Consider the following 16,749-nt stretch of genomic DNA (forward strand, 5'->3'; position numbering starts at 1 on the left):
TTTGCCCAGGAAACATCAGAATTCTACAAATCCCTGAATCTCTGACACCCATTAGATCATTAAAGAGCATGCCCTAACAATAACTTTGAAAAGAAAGCCCAGTCATAGACACTGGTTCCCATTCATTGATCCAAGTTGTGCTTGCACATGGACAAGGATGAGCTTTGATTTGCATAGATAAGAAGTCTGTTCCAGAGCAGTGGTTTCTTTTGAGAGGTATGTGGGTCTCCCCAAATCATTCTGTTGATATTGCAGAAGAGGTTTAGTTCCTTAGACCAAGGATTACTGATGCTATTTGACTTGCTGATGTGCAGTAAATCCATAAGTATTGGGTCGCAGGATGCCTTGTATGCCATTCACAGGTCACCAGCCCGTGGAATGCCAAGAATAGTGACAGGGCTTTAAGTCAGTCCATGGAGGACATGTTGTTTATCCCTTGTTTCCTTTACGTAAGGTATCTTTGTTGGTGTTCCAGCTGTTGCGTGTATCTGGACAGATATATGCCAAAAGGCATTAAATTCAATAATGAGGGCTGACAGTAAATGTGGACAATGAGATCCTTAGATCTTGATACAATTCCTTTGTTTATAAGCTGTGCAATACAGAAGGACTTACTTATGATAATGAACACTTGTTAGTTGAAAGTTAATTAATTGTCCATATAAGTTCCCAAATAATAGGTTCAGTTCTTAGGGAAGTATTGTCATTGTGCTAGTTCCTTGGGGTAGATGACTTCCCAAAGGATACTATAATGCATTTTTTGGCATTTAGTTTCAGTCCGTGACTTTGGCACCTGTTAATTCCTGCTAGATGGCTAAGCCATATGGGGATTCAGTGATTGCTTCTAGCTTGCAGTCATCCATAGTCCTTTGGTATTGGCGTTTTACTTCAAGTAGATGCCAAACAAGAGAGGTCCCAGCACAGAACCCGGGGGGGGGGGGGACTCTGCTGATGACTGGTTTCTTTGTAACAGTATCTTTCCCTAATTTGACTTCCTGCATCATATCTGTGAGCCAGTTGGCAATCCTTCAGTTCACATAGAGGTTTGTTCCCAGTTTATTTCGCTTTTATGCTATTCCTGAGTTGGAGACTATGTCTAAAGCTTTGGCCAGGTTGCAGTATGCAGTGTGTACCACTTTACATTCATCCATTGCCTTGGTAACCTTTCCAAAAAAGTCAACCAGGTTGATTAAGCATGATCTGTACTTGACCAAATACAAACTGAGACTGGCCCATTTTTGTAGGGTCCCTATCTCTTTATTGATTAGTTGCATGATAAGTTTTTCTTTAGCTTTGCATATGAGGCTGGCCAGACTTTGATATCAAAAATTTCATACAGTTAAACCCACAGCACTTGAGTTTGGTCAAAAGGAGGTTTTGTCTCCTTAATTTGGTAAACTTCTTGAGGATGGTCACAGCACAGTTGATCATGTTCATTTTCTTCACTCAGCCTATCTAGAGCTAGCCAAAGCATTTTACGTAATTTCCAGTACTAGTATTGTAAATAAGCTGTGACCTAAACGTAAAACTTTACATGGGAAGGTAGATACCAAATTGTCTGAAAGACAGAACCACATAGTTAAAGTGGGAAGTGCTATCTCAGGAAATTAAGAAGGTAACTAGAGGTGTACCTCAGGGCTAGTACTGGGATATCTCCTTCTGGCACATTCTGTTCTGACCTTCAAACTGTAAACTTAGTGCTATGGCTAACCAAGTTTGCCAGTGACTGCAAGCTGGATGTTATTGTTCAATCACCCCTTGATATGGTAATAGCAAAACTTAAGCCTTAACAAACTAATGGTGTGTTTAAAAAGAGCTAAACTTAAATGCATAAAAGTGCAGCATTGTTGTATTTTGTAAGAAACTCATCCTCCACATGCAATATAGCCAACCCCCCCCCCCCTCCGAAGCTGGTATGGTAGTCATGGATTTTTTGTCATTTTGGTCAACTCCTCTCTCTTTCTCCCTCTGTTTCCTTTAACCATCAACTGATATCTAAGGCTATCTCATTCAAATAAAAAAGTTATCCTGCTGTACCTTGCTCTTATACCAATTACAGGATACAATATCCCTGTTGTGTTCACCTATCAGGAGACATCCCACAGCGGGGCAGGCCTCAGCAGTTGTTAACTAAAAATGATTACTGATCTGAAGACCCTTGGATATCAGTACAGGCTTGAAGCCCTATCTCTATACCTTGTCTCATTCCCGCCTAGGAATACCCCATGAGCTGAGCCACATATAGTAAGAGTTGGAGGCGAGCAGGCCAGACCCTCCTCTCCCTTGGCAATTACCTTCTTCTAATAAAATGGATGGTAATAAAATGTCTACACAATAACTGTCAGAAAGAACTAACCTCAGATAACTTGTAATAATAAAACTATTTACAAGCATTTTAAATATTGCCACTTTAATAAACGTTCATTTAAAAACATGTTTTTACTAAAGAAAATTTATTTAATAAAAGCCGGTATGGTACAAATACACTGAACAGTATTTCAGATTTTTTTTTTTACTCACTGGCTATCCTGTAGTACTTTCACATAGAGGGTCATGGACACATGCAATGGATTACCAGAACAAGTGAGAAAGTGGGTTTTGACAGAGGTATTCATGAGGGCATGTGATAAATGGGGGCAAGGTTAAGGGGAAGGAAAGGTTGAAAGCTAAGGTGCCTAAAAGAGTGGACTAAATAGATTAATTGTGCCAACAATCCAATGTAAGGTACAGTGCAGGACATTCCTAGGGAGTATGTTACTTGGACCACCTGGAGGAAGTGGATCCAGGAAAGGCAGCACAAAAGATTTATTCTTTTTCTTTTGCAGGGGCTCTGCTATACAGACTAGTAACTTGAAGCAATCTATGCAAAGAAGAGTGACAAAGCAGCACCTCCTTGTACTGAAAGTGAGGCCAGTTCAGAACAGTTTGGAAGAATTTCCTGTGGGATGGCCAGATAAAATGTGAAAGGCATCCAGCATGAGCAGTGACATCATCTAGGCTCTGTGTTGCAGGATTGTTATAGTCCATGCAGTCACTATCTGGAGGCTTGACATACTGGATGTGCTTGTTAAAATCAGAGAGTTCCAGGAACAAGAACAAAGAGAAAGCCCTCTGCTTAGGCACTGTTAGAGTCTTACAAATGAAAGGAAAATGTTTGCCTTGGTTAGGAACTGAAAGCCAGGATCTCCAGTATATTGTGCCTACGTCACTGGATCAGCTAGAGCCTCTGGAAAGAGAGGAATTGAGCTTTCCCTGAGTGCCTTTTCCTTTTCCATGGTGACCAAGGACAAATTACAAGCACACACATGCACAAATACAGGGATGGCTCTCAGGGACTTTAGAGTCCTAGATGGGAAAGGATGATGATAGCTGACATTTGATAGAGATCCAGGAAGCAACAGATGTTTGCTGGGCTAAGGCTAGTAGAAGAGGAACTCGCAGCAGTTAGCCTCTGCAGAGCACCTCCAAAGTTAGAGTCTGCTGTTTGTATAATTTACTGCATAGTGTTTTTTTTAATACAAATTATGATAAAAGAAATATCACACAAAATAATTAAATGTTCATTTTATCATAAAAGTTGTATTGGAACGCCAACTTTTCAAGTTTCATTACACAATGCAATACATTAACCAATCATTCAACATTTATTACAAAATATTGGTGTAGTACTTTGCAATAGATATAGTACTTTAGAAAGCAAAGAAAACCTATTCACTGCCATTAAACCATGGGTATTTCAGTAGTCCCATTAATAATGTCTAGGTAAATAACATAGTTATATATTGTACTTCCAGAAACAGAAGCTGTAACATAGTAAATAGCATCTGCTTATATCATGCTTCTAGAAAAAGAAGTTGTAACATCTGTTAATAAAACTTAGTAACACATACGTTGTCTCCTAAATAATAATAATAATAATACCATTAAAAATGTGCAGCTAATACAGAAACATAACGGTAACAGTGTTACACTATAATTCTTGCTTAACATTCTAAAGAAAGCTGGGCTTTAGTGGAGGTCAGTAGGGTATTATTATTATTGCACTGTAATTGTACATCTAAAATGGCCAGTGCCCTGGGATATTTATCAAGACACACCATCCTTTCAGGGGCTATTCTTGTGACTTAGTTGGATTAATAATCAGATGAAGCTGGGTTTGCCATTTTAATGTGAAAAAAAAAAAAGTTGTACATGGAGGTGGTGGCAAAAAATCATGCCTGGGGTGACCGTGCCTTTTTCTGAATTTGAAATGAGGACCTTTATGAACTAATTTAGTATAGTTAATAATGCCTGCTGCACAGCAGACTTGGTTAACAATTTGGGGTATTCTTAAAATAAAAAAAAAAAATGCAACACTAACAAAGGAAAGTGTTTTGGTATTCAAACCATTTCAAAAAGACTGTAACTGAACAGAATTCTGTTTTTATATGCACTCAGAAGTCGATGTCTTTTGCAACCAATATGAACACCAGGTATTACACAACTCAGATTGCTATCCACATTTACTTAACAGCCCTTAGGTTATTAAAAGGATGTGCAAAGAATATCTTCAGAATAGGAGAGAAGTTTTTTTTCCCAGATATTTCATTTCTGCAGCCTAGCACTTGCCCATTTATTACATGTTTACGAATAATGTTGGCATAGTAACATTAACTGAATGTAAACTTACAATAAAATATACATAGGCATTATTGTGTTGTAACTAATCAATATCTTGACTCAGGTAATCTGTTAACAGTGGATAGCAGATATTTTGTACTAAGTGCTCTCCGGCCATCCACACTGGCGTCTGAGTGTTTGTCTTGTTTCATCTTCTTATTTAGGTCTTCATGCTTGCAGTGTCTCTGTGTTCTGTGCTTATTATTATTAAGTAGAGCACAAAAACATTCTCCTTTCAAATAAAGTACTCCTTCTTTGTTTCATCTACTGCCTCCTGTAAGGAAGGATCACTTTTCAAGGCAATATCTGCACTTTCTGCAAACTCTGTGCCCTTTGCTTCATTGGTGAGATAGGTGCCTTTGTATCGATACATGTAGCGGATTATCAGTGCTAGAAAACAGATTAACACAAAAACTACTGCAGCAATTATACCTATAAACAGAAGAAAAAAAATAGTAATCAGTGTATACTTAAAATTAACTTGTCTAATTACATTTGCTTGATACCAGCAAGAGACAGTAAGATTTTTATGTCCACCATTTAAAAGCATTTAACCTCACCTTCATTCCTACCTTCCAGTTCATTTTTTCTCCACCTGTCCCATGTCCTCTTAAATGACTAGGCTCTGTAGAGGGGAAGCATTACCTTTCCTCTTCTGGAGTTGACCCTCCTGACAGTACTACATCATTCTATCTCTCTCAGCTCATGGTGGTCCAGTCCAGGTGTGATCAGCACCCCCTTGCTCCTCTGCAGGGTGTTATGGCCCAGGTGCAGGATGTTACATTTGTCTACACTGAACCTCAAGTGTCACCTTTCTGCCATCTTGGTCAGCATTTCCAGTTCCTTCCTTATCTCCAGTGCTGCACCTATCTTTGTGTCAGCAGCAAGAAGTTCCATACTGTTCTATATCCTCAGACATATTTTAATCAGCTTTCATCATTCTCTTTCTCATCACAACACATACCCGTCAACTGTCCCTGATTTTGACTCAAATTCTAACTCTGTTCCACTTAATCCCTCCTAAAACTAGTGACATTTGGAGGAAAGGTGGTTAATTACACGTAATGAATAATGACACAATTAAGAGTTATAAACTTCGTTTACCTCAGAAAATGTGTATTAATTCATATGCTCTGAGTCTGTCAATGTGTCAGGTTAATAGCACTAATATTTTAAATGTGTCCCTGTTGTCATGACTTGTCACTGATTCAGTTGATATTAGTCCCCAATCGTTTCAGAGGTCTGCCACAACCCTCTGTGAACTATCATTGTACTGAGCAGTAATCCATTTCCTCTGTCTTGTTCCTGTAGTTTTCCTGTCATCCATCATACCTCTCAATCTCTTAGCAGAAGAAATCTGGACAAAGCTTGACATAATGGAGGGGGGGGGGGGAGACAATGATCCCAAAACAGGGACACCTTTTAAATAATTGCTCTTATAAACTTAGAAAGTTGTTAGACTAACAGGATTTGTGTTAGCATGCATTTTTCTGAAGTATATGAAGTCTGAAACTCAAATGCATATTATTAGTTACTGACTTTAATCCTTAGATCTAGTCATTTATCAAAAAACACATTTTTTATGAGGAACAGACCAAAAATATGAGGCAAAAATCTGGGCATTCTGCAAAAAAATCTGTACATTTGAGAGGTATGTGATCCATCTGTGTGGGAATGAGTCAAAGACTTTTGTGAAATTCAAACACGTTTATCCCAGTCATAAACTGGATAAGGTTAGACTAGCAGCATCTCTCTTGAACATGTTATATTTGCTGTCCAGGAGAGTGTTGTCTGTAGGAATGCCACCAGTCTTCCTCTCAGAACACTCCATGACTATCCCTGTGTCTGCTGTTAAGCTAAGAGGCCAGTAGTCCTCATATTTTTCCTACCCCCCCCCATACAAGGGTCCTGCACGTACTGTGTCATAGTCCTGTGGCAAGTGATCTCTTTTTTTGGGGGGGGGGTCTGCTGCCGCACTGTCCAGATTTCTGAAGACTCTGGGAAGTAGCCCATATGTTTTTTGTGATTTACCTTTTCTAGTAGTAGCCAATTCCCTGTCCACCACCTCTTTCTCTCTTCAGATTCTTATCTACTGCTGTCCTTTATCTGCTCCATCTCCACCCTCATGGTACCCTTTTCTTGTCTTTGTTTGTAAAGACTGAAACAAAACATTAATTCCTTAGCCTTTTGTGATGTCCAGCAGAGTTTTCAGCCTGCCCAGGTCTGCCCTTGCTTTCCTTCTTCCTGTTTTGTACCTATAAAGCCCTTAATCCCTTGTCTGATACCTCGGGTCAACTCACTTTCAATAAGCATTTTTGTTGCCCTTCTGCTAGCTTCCTCATATTGCATCTTTTCCTTTTTTGTGACCCTTCTTGTCATGTGTCAGATGCAGTTTCTTTTCAGTAATTGCTAAAATTCTTAAACTTATAAGTAAAAGGAAAAGAAAGATGGAGATGTTTCTGGAAGCATGATGAAAAGTATTCCAAAGTTAACCAGTTTAAATTCAGCAACAATTTCAAAACAGCAAAAACATTTATTTCAGCTTTCAGTTGTTTCTGTTATTGCTGCATCCACACTTTTTATTTACTCTGTTTAATAATCTTCTGTTATAGGGTACAGTTTACACTTAATTGGTAAATTTGCTTTAAAAGTTGCTGCTATCTCTGCTGCTAAATTAAAATTTGGCAGATTGTTATTTTTGAATTTCCCGAATTAATACTGTCTGAGATAGTGAACAATTTTCTTTCCAGTATGATTCTCAAGATCTGAAGTGTAAAAAAAATGACAAGTGAATATATACTCTGAAACATAAGAGACAACGGATACTGCATTTAAGAGCAAATGGTAACTGTTTGGAGAATGTGGTTAGCCCTACTTCATACCTGTATAATAAGCTGTGGATTCTATTTGCCATACAGTCAGGCTCCTCTTTCTTTGTACTAGAAGAGCTAAGTTGATATCCCTATTATATGGCCTAGAGAACTGTTCACACTGCTCACGGTGTGTCCTGACCTCATTCTAGCAGAGGAGGAGGAGCACTATCTCTTTGTTTCTAGTGTTTATCCCCCTGAGAAAACACTGCAGAATTCTGATCACTGCTGTCACCATCCTCTCACTCTACAGGTAGTGGTCCCAGTTGAGGTGTCATCAACACCCTCTGGTTCTTTTTCTGTTCTGATGCCACGAGGTGCACTCCCCCACCTGATGCTTCTCACTAGCAAAGTTGTTGTTCAGGCGTCGTACTGCTTCCTTTCTACAGACCTGGTTAGCCCTTCTGACTCCTTCCTTGCAGCAGCATTGCATCTTGTAGTGCTGCATCACCTCTGTGTTTTTATAGAAGAAACGGATTCAGCTCTCCATTCCATTAGTTATATATGAAACATAAACATTAAAAAGTACAGCATTTAGCAACAGTGCCTGTGGGACTTCCCTTATTCTTCATTCTGCACCAAAACCTCTGTGTTCACCATTTCATCCATGCAGCAGTCCAGTTCCAAACGTTTGGTCATACCCCTACAATCTCCTGCCATTTTCCTACCAGCTGCCTAAAGTGGACCAAGTCACAGCCCTTTGTTAATTCTTAGTTAAAATCTACTAGTAATCCCTTCTCAAGTTCTCCTGCAACTCGGTGATAAAAATATATCGGGCTACCTTCTGACTGAGTGCAGGTTGTTTTTTGCCTTGCCTTTTCCCTCATGTTAGCTTCATGTCTTTCCCTTCTGCTGCTGTTATGTATACAGGTCTGTCGACTTTTCCATCAAGGTACCATTCCTACCATTTTTCCAATCCTCAGCATCTCTGCAGTGAAGAGGAATCTTTCGAAGATCTCCACCAGTGTATCCACTCACATTCTGGTCAAGTTCCTGGGATCCTTGGAATACATTCTATCTGGTCCATGTGTTAGCCATTTGCCCTATCGGTTTCCTACTTCTTTCCATTGGCATCCCTCCACTGCCCCCTTCACTCTGCCTTACCTCTCTTCTAGCATGACATCTTCACTTTTCTTCTTGAAGAGTGAAGCAAATCTTCCACAAATTCCCATCCATTCCTTGTAAGGCATGGCCTGGTCTGTCCTTCCCTTTTTCCATCCCGCTTTTTGTTTAGACAACTGTTTATTACCATTCTTGACTACATTCATTTCTCCACTTGGCTTGCACCTTTGTTGCCCTCTTGCTTGTATATTTGTGCTGTGTGCCATCTATTACTTAACTTTTGCTTGCCTTACCTTTTCCCTTGTTAATCTCACATTCCCATGTAACCTTTCTGCTTCTCTCTAACACCCTGTAGCCCTGAGTATACCATCCTTAAACCAATATTATAGTTTATAAAATCTCTCCTTTTACCTACAAACCCTTAATTCATATTAAATGTCTCTCTCCTACCCCCAGCTCAGCATAATCCACTCCCCTAAACTCCTACACCATCATCTATGCCTTTGTACTGCTAAACTTCCCCACCACTGTAGACCACACAGTGACAGTTGTCCAGTTGCTCTACAGAGAAGGTGCGACTTGCCCAGTTACACTACAGAAAAGGTGCAACTTGTCCAGTTGCTCTACAGAATTGTGTGTATTCCTTCACCTGAACAGTATTCAAAATTCTGTCTTTTCTGGTACAGTCCAAAATCTGTTGTGGTCCAGGACCTCAGTCATTTACTACTCCTGTCTGTCGTGTAGCATGGAATTTCCCCATCTTCTCCTGGCAGGGTTAGGTCCCCCCATGACTACAAACATCTTCTTTCCACCTGTTCCATTATTACCTCTAGCACTCCCCCTTCTTCTACCTTAACCCCAGTGCTCTTCCTCCAGGTGACTATTATTTCTCCCTTACCCTCCTCTTGGAGAAATGGTCTTCCATTCTCTGTGACCTCACATTTGATGGCCTCCTTTATGCAATTACTTATCAGTCTCTATCCCTCCCTTCTTTGTCATTCCTAAACAAGCCATCCCTACATACAGCATTGTAGGTCCCCATGCTGATAGTAATGTTCACTCTCCCCTGCTACATCAGTGCTTGCAATTCTCCCCATCTTTTCACCCGGACTGCTTAGATTATATTGTTACAATGAAATGCTAAGTAGTGCCCATCCTTCCTCCCCATCTCCCTACCCAGTCTCCTTATATTGCAGTGTTGTATTGTTTTATTTCCCATCACCCAGTACTTGATCACATTCTGCAGATCACTAACCTTCCCTCCTAGATGCTTTATATTACATTGTAATACTATATAACTTCCACCCTCCCTTTCTGCATCACTGCTTGCAGCTGGGTATCTTCCCTTAGACTCCTTATATTAGACTGTTGCATTGCAATACCAGCTAGTGTCTATCATCTCCGCCTGCAACCCTGCTTGCAGTTTGCCTGTCTGCCTATGAAGACTCATAATGCTACTTAATAGTCAGCTGTTTATCCTTCTGATATACTCTCCATCTCTTGTTTGCTTCTGTATGCTTCCTGAGTACCTGCCTCTTCTTCTGTTGATACACTTTCCATTTATTTACAGTTATGATGGGCACATACTTTTCCCACATATCTTTGAGCATCACCGCCCCTTCTGGACTAAGAGCCAGACCTTGATACACAGTGTGTCTGCCAGGTATACACAATCCTTATCTTCTTCTTCCGACATTTCCCGGTTAGGGGTTGCCACAGCAGATCACCAATCCACTCATGATTGGCAGTGGAGTTTTACGGTGTTGAGTTGCCAACCCGGCACCCAACCTTCTACAGAAGGCACACACATGCACACACTCACACCTAGGGCCAATTTAGAGTGTCCAGTCCACCTACAGCATGTCTTTGGGATGTGGGAGGAAACTGGAGCACCCAGAGGAAACCCACATGGCCACAGGGAGGACATGCAGACTCCGCACAGAAGGCACCCCTGCCAAGGATCGAACCAGAGAACCTCTTGCTGAGAGGCATCAATGCTAACCACTGTACCACCGCTCAAACCCTGTTTCTACTGAACACTGTCAGAGACTGTTATTATACTGCCCATTTCCTCTATACACTAGTACGCTTCATGCTAAGAAAAAGAAACAATTTCAGTGTGAGCAGAGTAAGTGCTTTGGAGAGAACACTGGTACCTGGCTTCACCATTGTGGGTCCTGTGTGAAGATTTAAATATATTTATTTATATATTTATGTATGTATGTATTTGGCATTTGTTTACTGGGAAAGTCTGACTGGGCTAGAAAGTGTCCATTCTCAGGGGAGGCCTGGAGAAAACCTTCACAATATTTCAAAAAACAAAGATATTTTAAATTACAAAGTATCATGTTACACTACAAAACACAGGAGTGAAAAAAATGTTTTAATGAGAAAAACATAGAACACATGTTTCATAGTAGAGTGCAATGAAAAGCAAATAACGTGCTGGAGAAAATAAGTCAGGAAATATTCATTAGAGATATTTGTTATATAGATTAGCATGTGATGAATGAAGACCTGGGACAATTCTAATAAGAGACAGTGAAATTGAGTAATATCTTAGCATGACAGATAGTGTTCATATTATGGTTAAGAAGGATGGAGAGAAGGAGCTTATATGAAGAGTGAAGGGTAGGGTGTCTTCAGGTAGCTTAGGTGAGCAGGGAGGAAAGAGGTAGAGGAAAGGTCTGCAGAGATGAAGTAAATAAAGTAAGGTGAGGGGGGAAAAAAAGGAGTGAAGTAGGAGGCTGGATATGGTTGTGAGGTGTGACTTAGGTTGAAGGGGGGGTAAGTGAAGTATAGTGAGTAAGTTCAGCCAGGATTGGCACAGGAGTAGGTCCAAGATTTTGTAAAGTTTTCTTTTAGGAAGCATTTAAAGGTGGCTATGTTAGAAATAGTTATGTGGTTAGAGGTAGGGTATTTTTTTTTTTTTGCTACTGAATGTGAGTACAAGCTTTGTTCAGGGGATGTATTTGTTTTATTTATGGTGAGAAGTTGTTTGTCTTCTGATCTGAGGGCTCTTTTATGGAAATATATGTTGACTAAAGGGTTAAGAGCTGGGCAGGCTAATGGTTGGTGTGTGATTTTATGTACTGTTATAAGGTGAATGCAGGAGAGGTGGAGGGGGTGTTTACCACCATACTTGCATCCAAGCCTAATTTTGTGCATGTGTTCAGACAGGATGGCATGCATTTGTCAAGATCAGGAAAGAAACATTTTGCAGTAAATATTTTGCAATATTTGACAAACACATGGCAGGATTTTTGCAAGACAGAAAATTTAACAGTTCAAGACAGCAACATTTGATGCATCTCTGATGGTTCTTAATGCTTTGAGCATTAATAATAAAATATTTTTTACTGGAAAACTTCCCACAAGATTGATGTTGTTTGTGAAACACGGTTAAAGAACAATGACTGGAAACCAGTTCTGTCAGGGTATAAATGTTTTTACTTTAACAAACATTCTAACAAAAAATCAGATGGAGGTGTTATGATAAGGATTAAAGATAGTTAAGAGACCTGTGATTATTACATATTCAGTGCTAACACCAATACTATAGATTGCATAACTGTGACAATAAAGACAACCCTGGAACATATAACTATTGCTGGAGTGTATAGACTACCAAAGTCAAGTGATGGTGACCTAGAAGAATTCATACATTTCTTGCATGAAACACAGGAGGGAAGAATAATATTAGCTGGGGACTTAAATTTACCAGAAACAGACTGGAATATTATCGATTCAACATTAGTAAGGAAATTATTCACAATGTATATTCAGGAGCAATTGCTTTAGATTGTAAAAAAAAATTACCAGGGGATGGAACATACTAGACATTGTTTGTGCTCCTAAAGAAATTACTGTTACTTCAAGTCAAGTTTTACCACCGTTGATGTCCTGTGATCATGGGGTTATAAGGGTAATTTGTTGCTAGATAATTCTGCCAAACTGAAATAAACAAGCTAGACAAGCAAATAAAGCATTATGTCAGACAAGATCAAGAAAAATTTGAAGAAAATTTATATAAAGACATTGAGCATAATAGGAAACCATTTTATTGATGCACAGGATGTGGAAGGTGTAAATATATACAAATTGATAAACTGTGTGTAGATTCTAAAATATATCTGACACAACAGATTGATATAGTTTCAAAATTTTATACAAAGCAGTTTGGTTCCACAAAAGGAGGGTGATAAGTTGTCCTATAGATATCCAAGTGACCTCAGATAATGAAATCAAATCAGATTATATTGAAAAAGAACTATGCAAACTGGAACCCAGCAAAGCACAGGGCGGAGACGGAATTAGTAATAATGACCTGAGGATACTTCATCAAGAACTTACAGTGCCATTATATTTATTATTTACAAGGCCATATAAATATGGGGAGATTCCTCAAGATTGGAGACGTGCTTATTTAACCTGTCTTTAAGGGAAAGAGGAGTAGGACAAACACAGAGTCATACTGACCCTTAAGTTCACTTTCATGCCGCGGAAAAATAATGGAGAAGGAAATATTTGATAAGTTATTGTAAGAACTGGAAAGGGCAGGACTTGAAACCATATATCAGCATGCATATGTTGAAATTAGATCTATTCTCACCTGTAACATGGTGCTCTAGAACAATATAATAACAGCTGTGAATGAAAAATTGTGCTGTCATTTATATAGATTTAACTTGTGCATGTGACAGGGTCATACACAAAACATTGAGCAATAAATTAATGCAACTAGGTATTGATGTACTCTTTAGCTGCATGGTTTACAAATAGGACATGGCCAGTATCATACAGCAATTGGACAGGTGAAATTCTTGGTTACAGTAAGGGTGTTCCACAGGACCTTCTCCTAGGCTCATACTTGTTTAGATTGTATCTTTCAGACCTATCTTTTTCATCTAAGGTTTTCTATAGTCTGTATGCAGATGACCTGTAATTTGGCAAACTGATTACAAGTGTTACAGATATATAAAAAATAAACATATAATATTTGAGAGACATAACTTGAAAGGTGAATATGAAATACAGCACACGGTGATTGAAACTGTAGAAACATTTAAGGACCTGGGTATAGGGGATCTAACTTTGATTTTTTTTCCCCTAATCATATCACCCAATTGGATAATGATAGTTCTAGAACTTTAGGTTGTATAAAAGGATGTATAAAGTCTAGGAAATCAGAAATGATGAAATCATTTTTTTGTTTGTTATAATAGACCCAATCCTGAGTAAGGAATAAGAAAACAAGCATGAATAATGAGAAAGAGTACAGCAGAAATATACCAAGGGCATCCATGGATGTGAAAGCTTAAGTTATTATGAAAGACTAAAACATCTGAACTTGTACAATGTCTCTTACAGGTATTTAAGAGGAGGTTCAGGGTATTTAGAGACAACTATCTGTGGGAATGTTTGCTATTAAAAAGTAGTGAATCATCAGACAACCTGTGTAAAAGATTCTGTAGGAATGAGAAGTGTACTTATTAGTTCTCTGAGAGAGCAGCTACATGAAATAGGCTACCAAATTACATTAAACTAAGCACTAGTTTAGATATTTTAAGAACAGCCTGGACATTTATTATGGGAACAATTGTTTTAGTATATCAGCATAGATTCATAGGTAGGTACTAGGCTATTGGCCCTGAGGTCTATATAAGCCAAGCCAAAAAGGTTCCCTGGCTTTTGCCACCCAAGAAAATTATTTTCTTGTGCCCCTGCCAAGCAGTGCCACAGAAGTGATCCCCCAGGGTGAATTTCCTACGTCCCATCCAGTCAAAAAGATTTTTCTTAAAGAGGGCCAATGAGGAGCTTTGCTTGACATGAATGGGTAGTTTGTTCCAGAGTATGAGAAGTCTCTGGGACAGGAATCTATCCCTCCAGCATATCCCTGTTTATTGTGGTGACAAGGTTTAGGTCCCAAGAGTGTGTAGCTTGGAGGGATTGGGATTTCTTTAGGTGTAGCATGTCCAACAGCTCTGGGTTTGACATAGCTTTCTATGTTAGGCAGAGATCACCTCTGATTAGGCGATATGCACCTGAGTTGAGCTTGAGTTTTTTGAGGCAGTCTGTGTATGGCATCTGTTTGAGGCTGGTAATCCTCTTAGTGAGGTATTTCTGTGGCCATTTCAATTGTTGTAGGTGTCTTGTGAGATATATGCCAAACGGGTCATTGTACACTATTATGGGTCTTATGAGGGATGAGTAGAGAGGAACAATGACCTCCATTTTCCTAGAAGAGAACCCTTTTGTGATGAAGTGTGCTGGATTTAATGCCTGTGCTTGCAATATTTGTATGCATGTATATACTGTATACATATATATATATATATATATATATATATATATATATATATATATATGGGTCTCCTTCTGTTTATTGAAAGTACATTTCATCAACAAATAGAAGGCCGAGCCCACTTCCGGGAAAGTGTACTACATCAAAAGTGCACTTTTGCGAAAGCCGATTAGTTGAATTGCTTTACAGTGGGGATTAGAGAATATATCCTTTTCCCCACTGTAGTGCAAGCTCAGAGTTAGCATATTTAAGTAGGAGGGGTGGGAGGCACAGCCCCCCACATGGGGGGTGCATAAATGTGATTGTGTTTTTTTTTTAGTTTTATTTTTTTGTGTTATTATTTTGTGTTTCGCGAAAGTGCATTTTCGACTAAGTATATATGGATCCCTATCAGATGATTGAGGAGTTTTCAGAAACTCGAAATTCATATGGTCGGGACCTTACGATCAAACATCCGAAAACTCAAAGGTTTTTAATGGAGATTGTGGTACAGTGCGGATCGAGAAATGTGCCCTATTCCTCATTGTAGTGTGATCTTGGAGTTGGTATATTTCATTTGCAGGGGGTGTTGGGGGTGCAGGTGCAGAGGGGCTTTCCCCTTGCAAAAACGTAAAAAAAAAGTTAGATTTTTATGGGGGGTTTTTTTTTTGGATGTTCAAGTTTTCAGAAACTTGATGATATGGTTCTGACCATATAAAGTTCAAATTTCTGAAAACTTGATCATCTGATAGGGATCCATGTATATATAAAATATGTATGTGTGTGTGTGCATGTATGCACATACATGTACATGTGTGTTTATGTATGTATATATGTATATGTGTGTGTGTGTAAATATGTTTGTGTCAGCTCTGAGTGCAGAATATGGAAGACCACTAAAGTCCTGTTATGCAACCATGTTATTTAAGAAAAGTAAGCAACTTCTTTCTTAAACAATTTGATCGTATAATAGCAGTAATCCATTCCTGGGTGTGAGTATCACAGGATTAATGCACAGTTGGCTTTGTTTCAGCACTCAGGCCTCGCCTTCATGATAAAACGTACCCACACCCAGTTGTGGATCATTGCTGAAATTTAACATACTATGAGGCTGCACAACTCTGGGCTAGGTTACTTTTGATGAAATGGGTCATTGCTAAAGAATGTCATGGTGACACATTCAAATACTTACTAGGATACTAGGGATGGAATAAGCAGTACCCCACTTCTGTTAGCAGATCACTGTGAACTCATTTACATTTATGAAACACAAAAAAAGGCAAATAAAATAAACAACAAAAGCGTTACCTGAATTAACCTTTTATTTTACTGTCTGCATGACCATATAAGGTTTCTGTTGTGATGATATTTTAACCCACATTTTTACATGTCGAAAACTGGCTTGCCAACCATCTCCTGATCTTAACTTCACTATAAAATAATGGGACCATCATCTCCCCAGACACCTATACAAAGCTATTAGGAGTAAACATTGACAATAAACTCAGATTTGATATACATATCAACCAAGCCATTAAGTCAGTCAACAAGAAACTTGGGACCCTATATAGAATCCCTTCCTTACCCCCGAATGCCAGGGCAGCCACAGCGCGTTCACACCTTCTCTACCCTACTATATGCCTGCACCTTAACAAATCTGACTTCTTCACCAGTCCCAACTCATAGAGGCCTTCAAAATCCTTAAACAACCTGACCCCCAGCAAAAAAAAAAAAATGATGACTCCTCCAATCTAAGCTGCCTTCGCTTGAACCCCCTAAAAAAAAAAAAAATAATGACTCCCTACTCCAATCTAAGCTGCTCGCCAGCAAACAGACTCCTTGTCCAAACAACTAAATCTCTCAACCTAGGTGTTT

General features: G+C 39.1%; 1 protein-coding gene across 2 annotated transcripts in view; it reads right to left on the reverse strand.

The window, feature by feature from the left end:
• Nucleotides 1–2,436: 2,436 nt before the first annotated feature.
• The window catches only part of GYPC (glycophorin C (Gerbich blood group)), a 341,195-nt gene continuing 326,882 nt past the window's right edge, over nucleotides 2,437–16,749 (reverse strand). For both annotated transcript variants that reach the window (XM_044060676.1, XM_044060675.1), the window contains exon 3: nucleotides 2,437–5,091. In XM_044060676.1, the coding sequence (XP_043916611.1) occupies nucleotides 4,895–5,091 (197 nt within the window). In that variant the 3' untranslated portion in view covers nucleotides 2,437–4,894. The remainder of the gene's footprint in view (nucleotides 5,092–16,749) is intronic.

Source organism: Protopterus annectens, chromosome 2.part0 (assembly GCF_019279795.1).
Source record: "Protopterus annectens isolate FY-2018-M chromosome 2.part0, PAN1.0, whole genome shotgun sequence".
Taxonomy (NCBI): Eukaryota; Metazoa; Chordata; order Ceratodontiformes; family Protopteridae; genus Protopterus; species Protopterus annectens.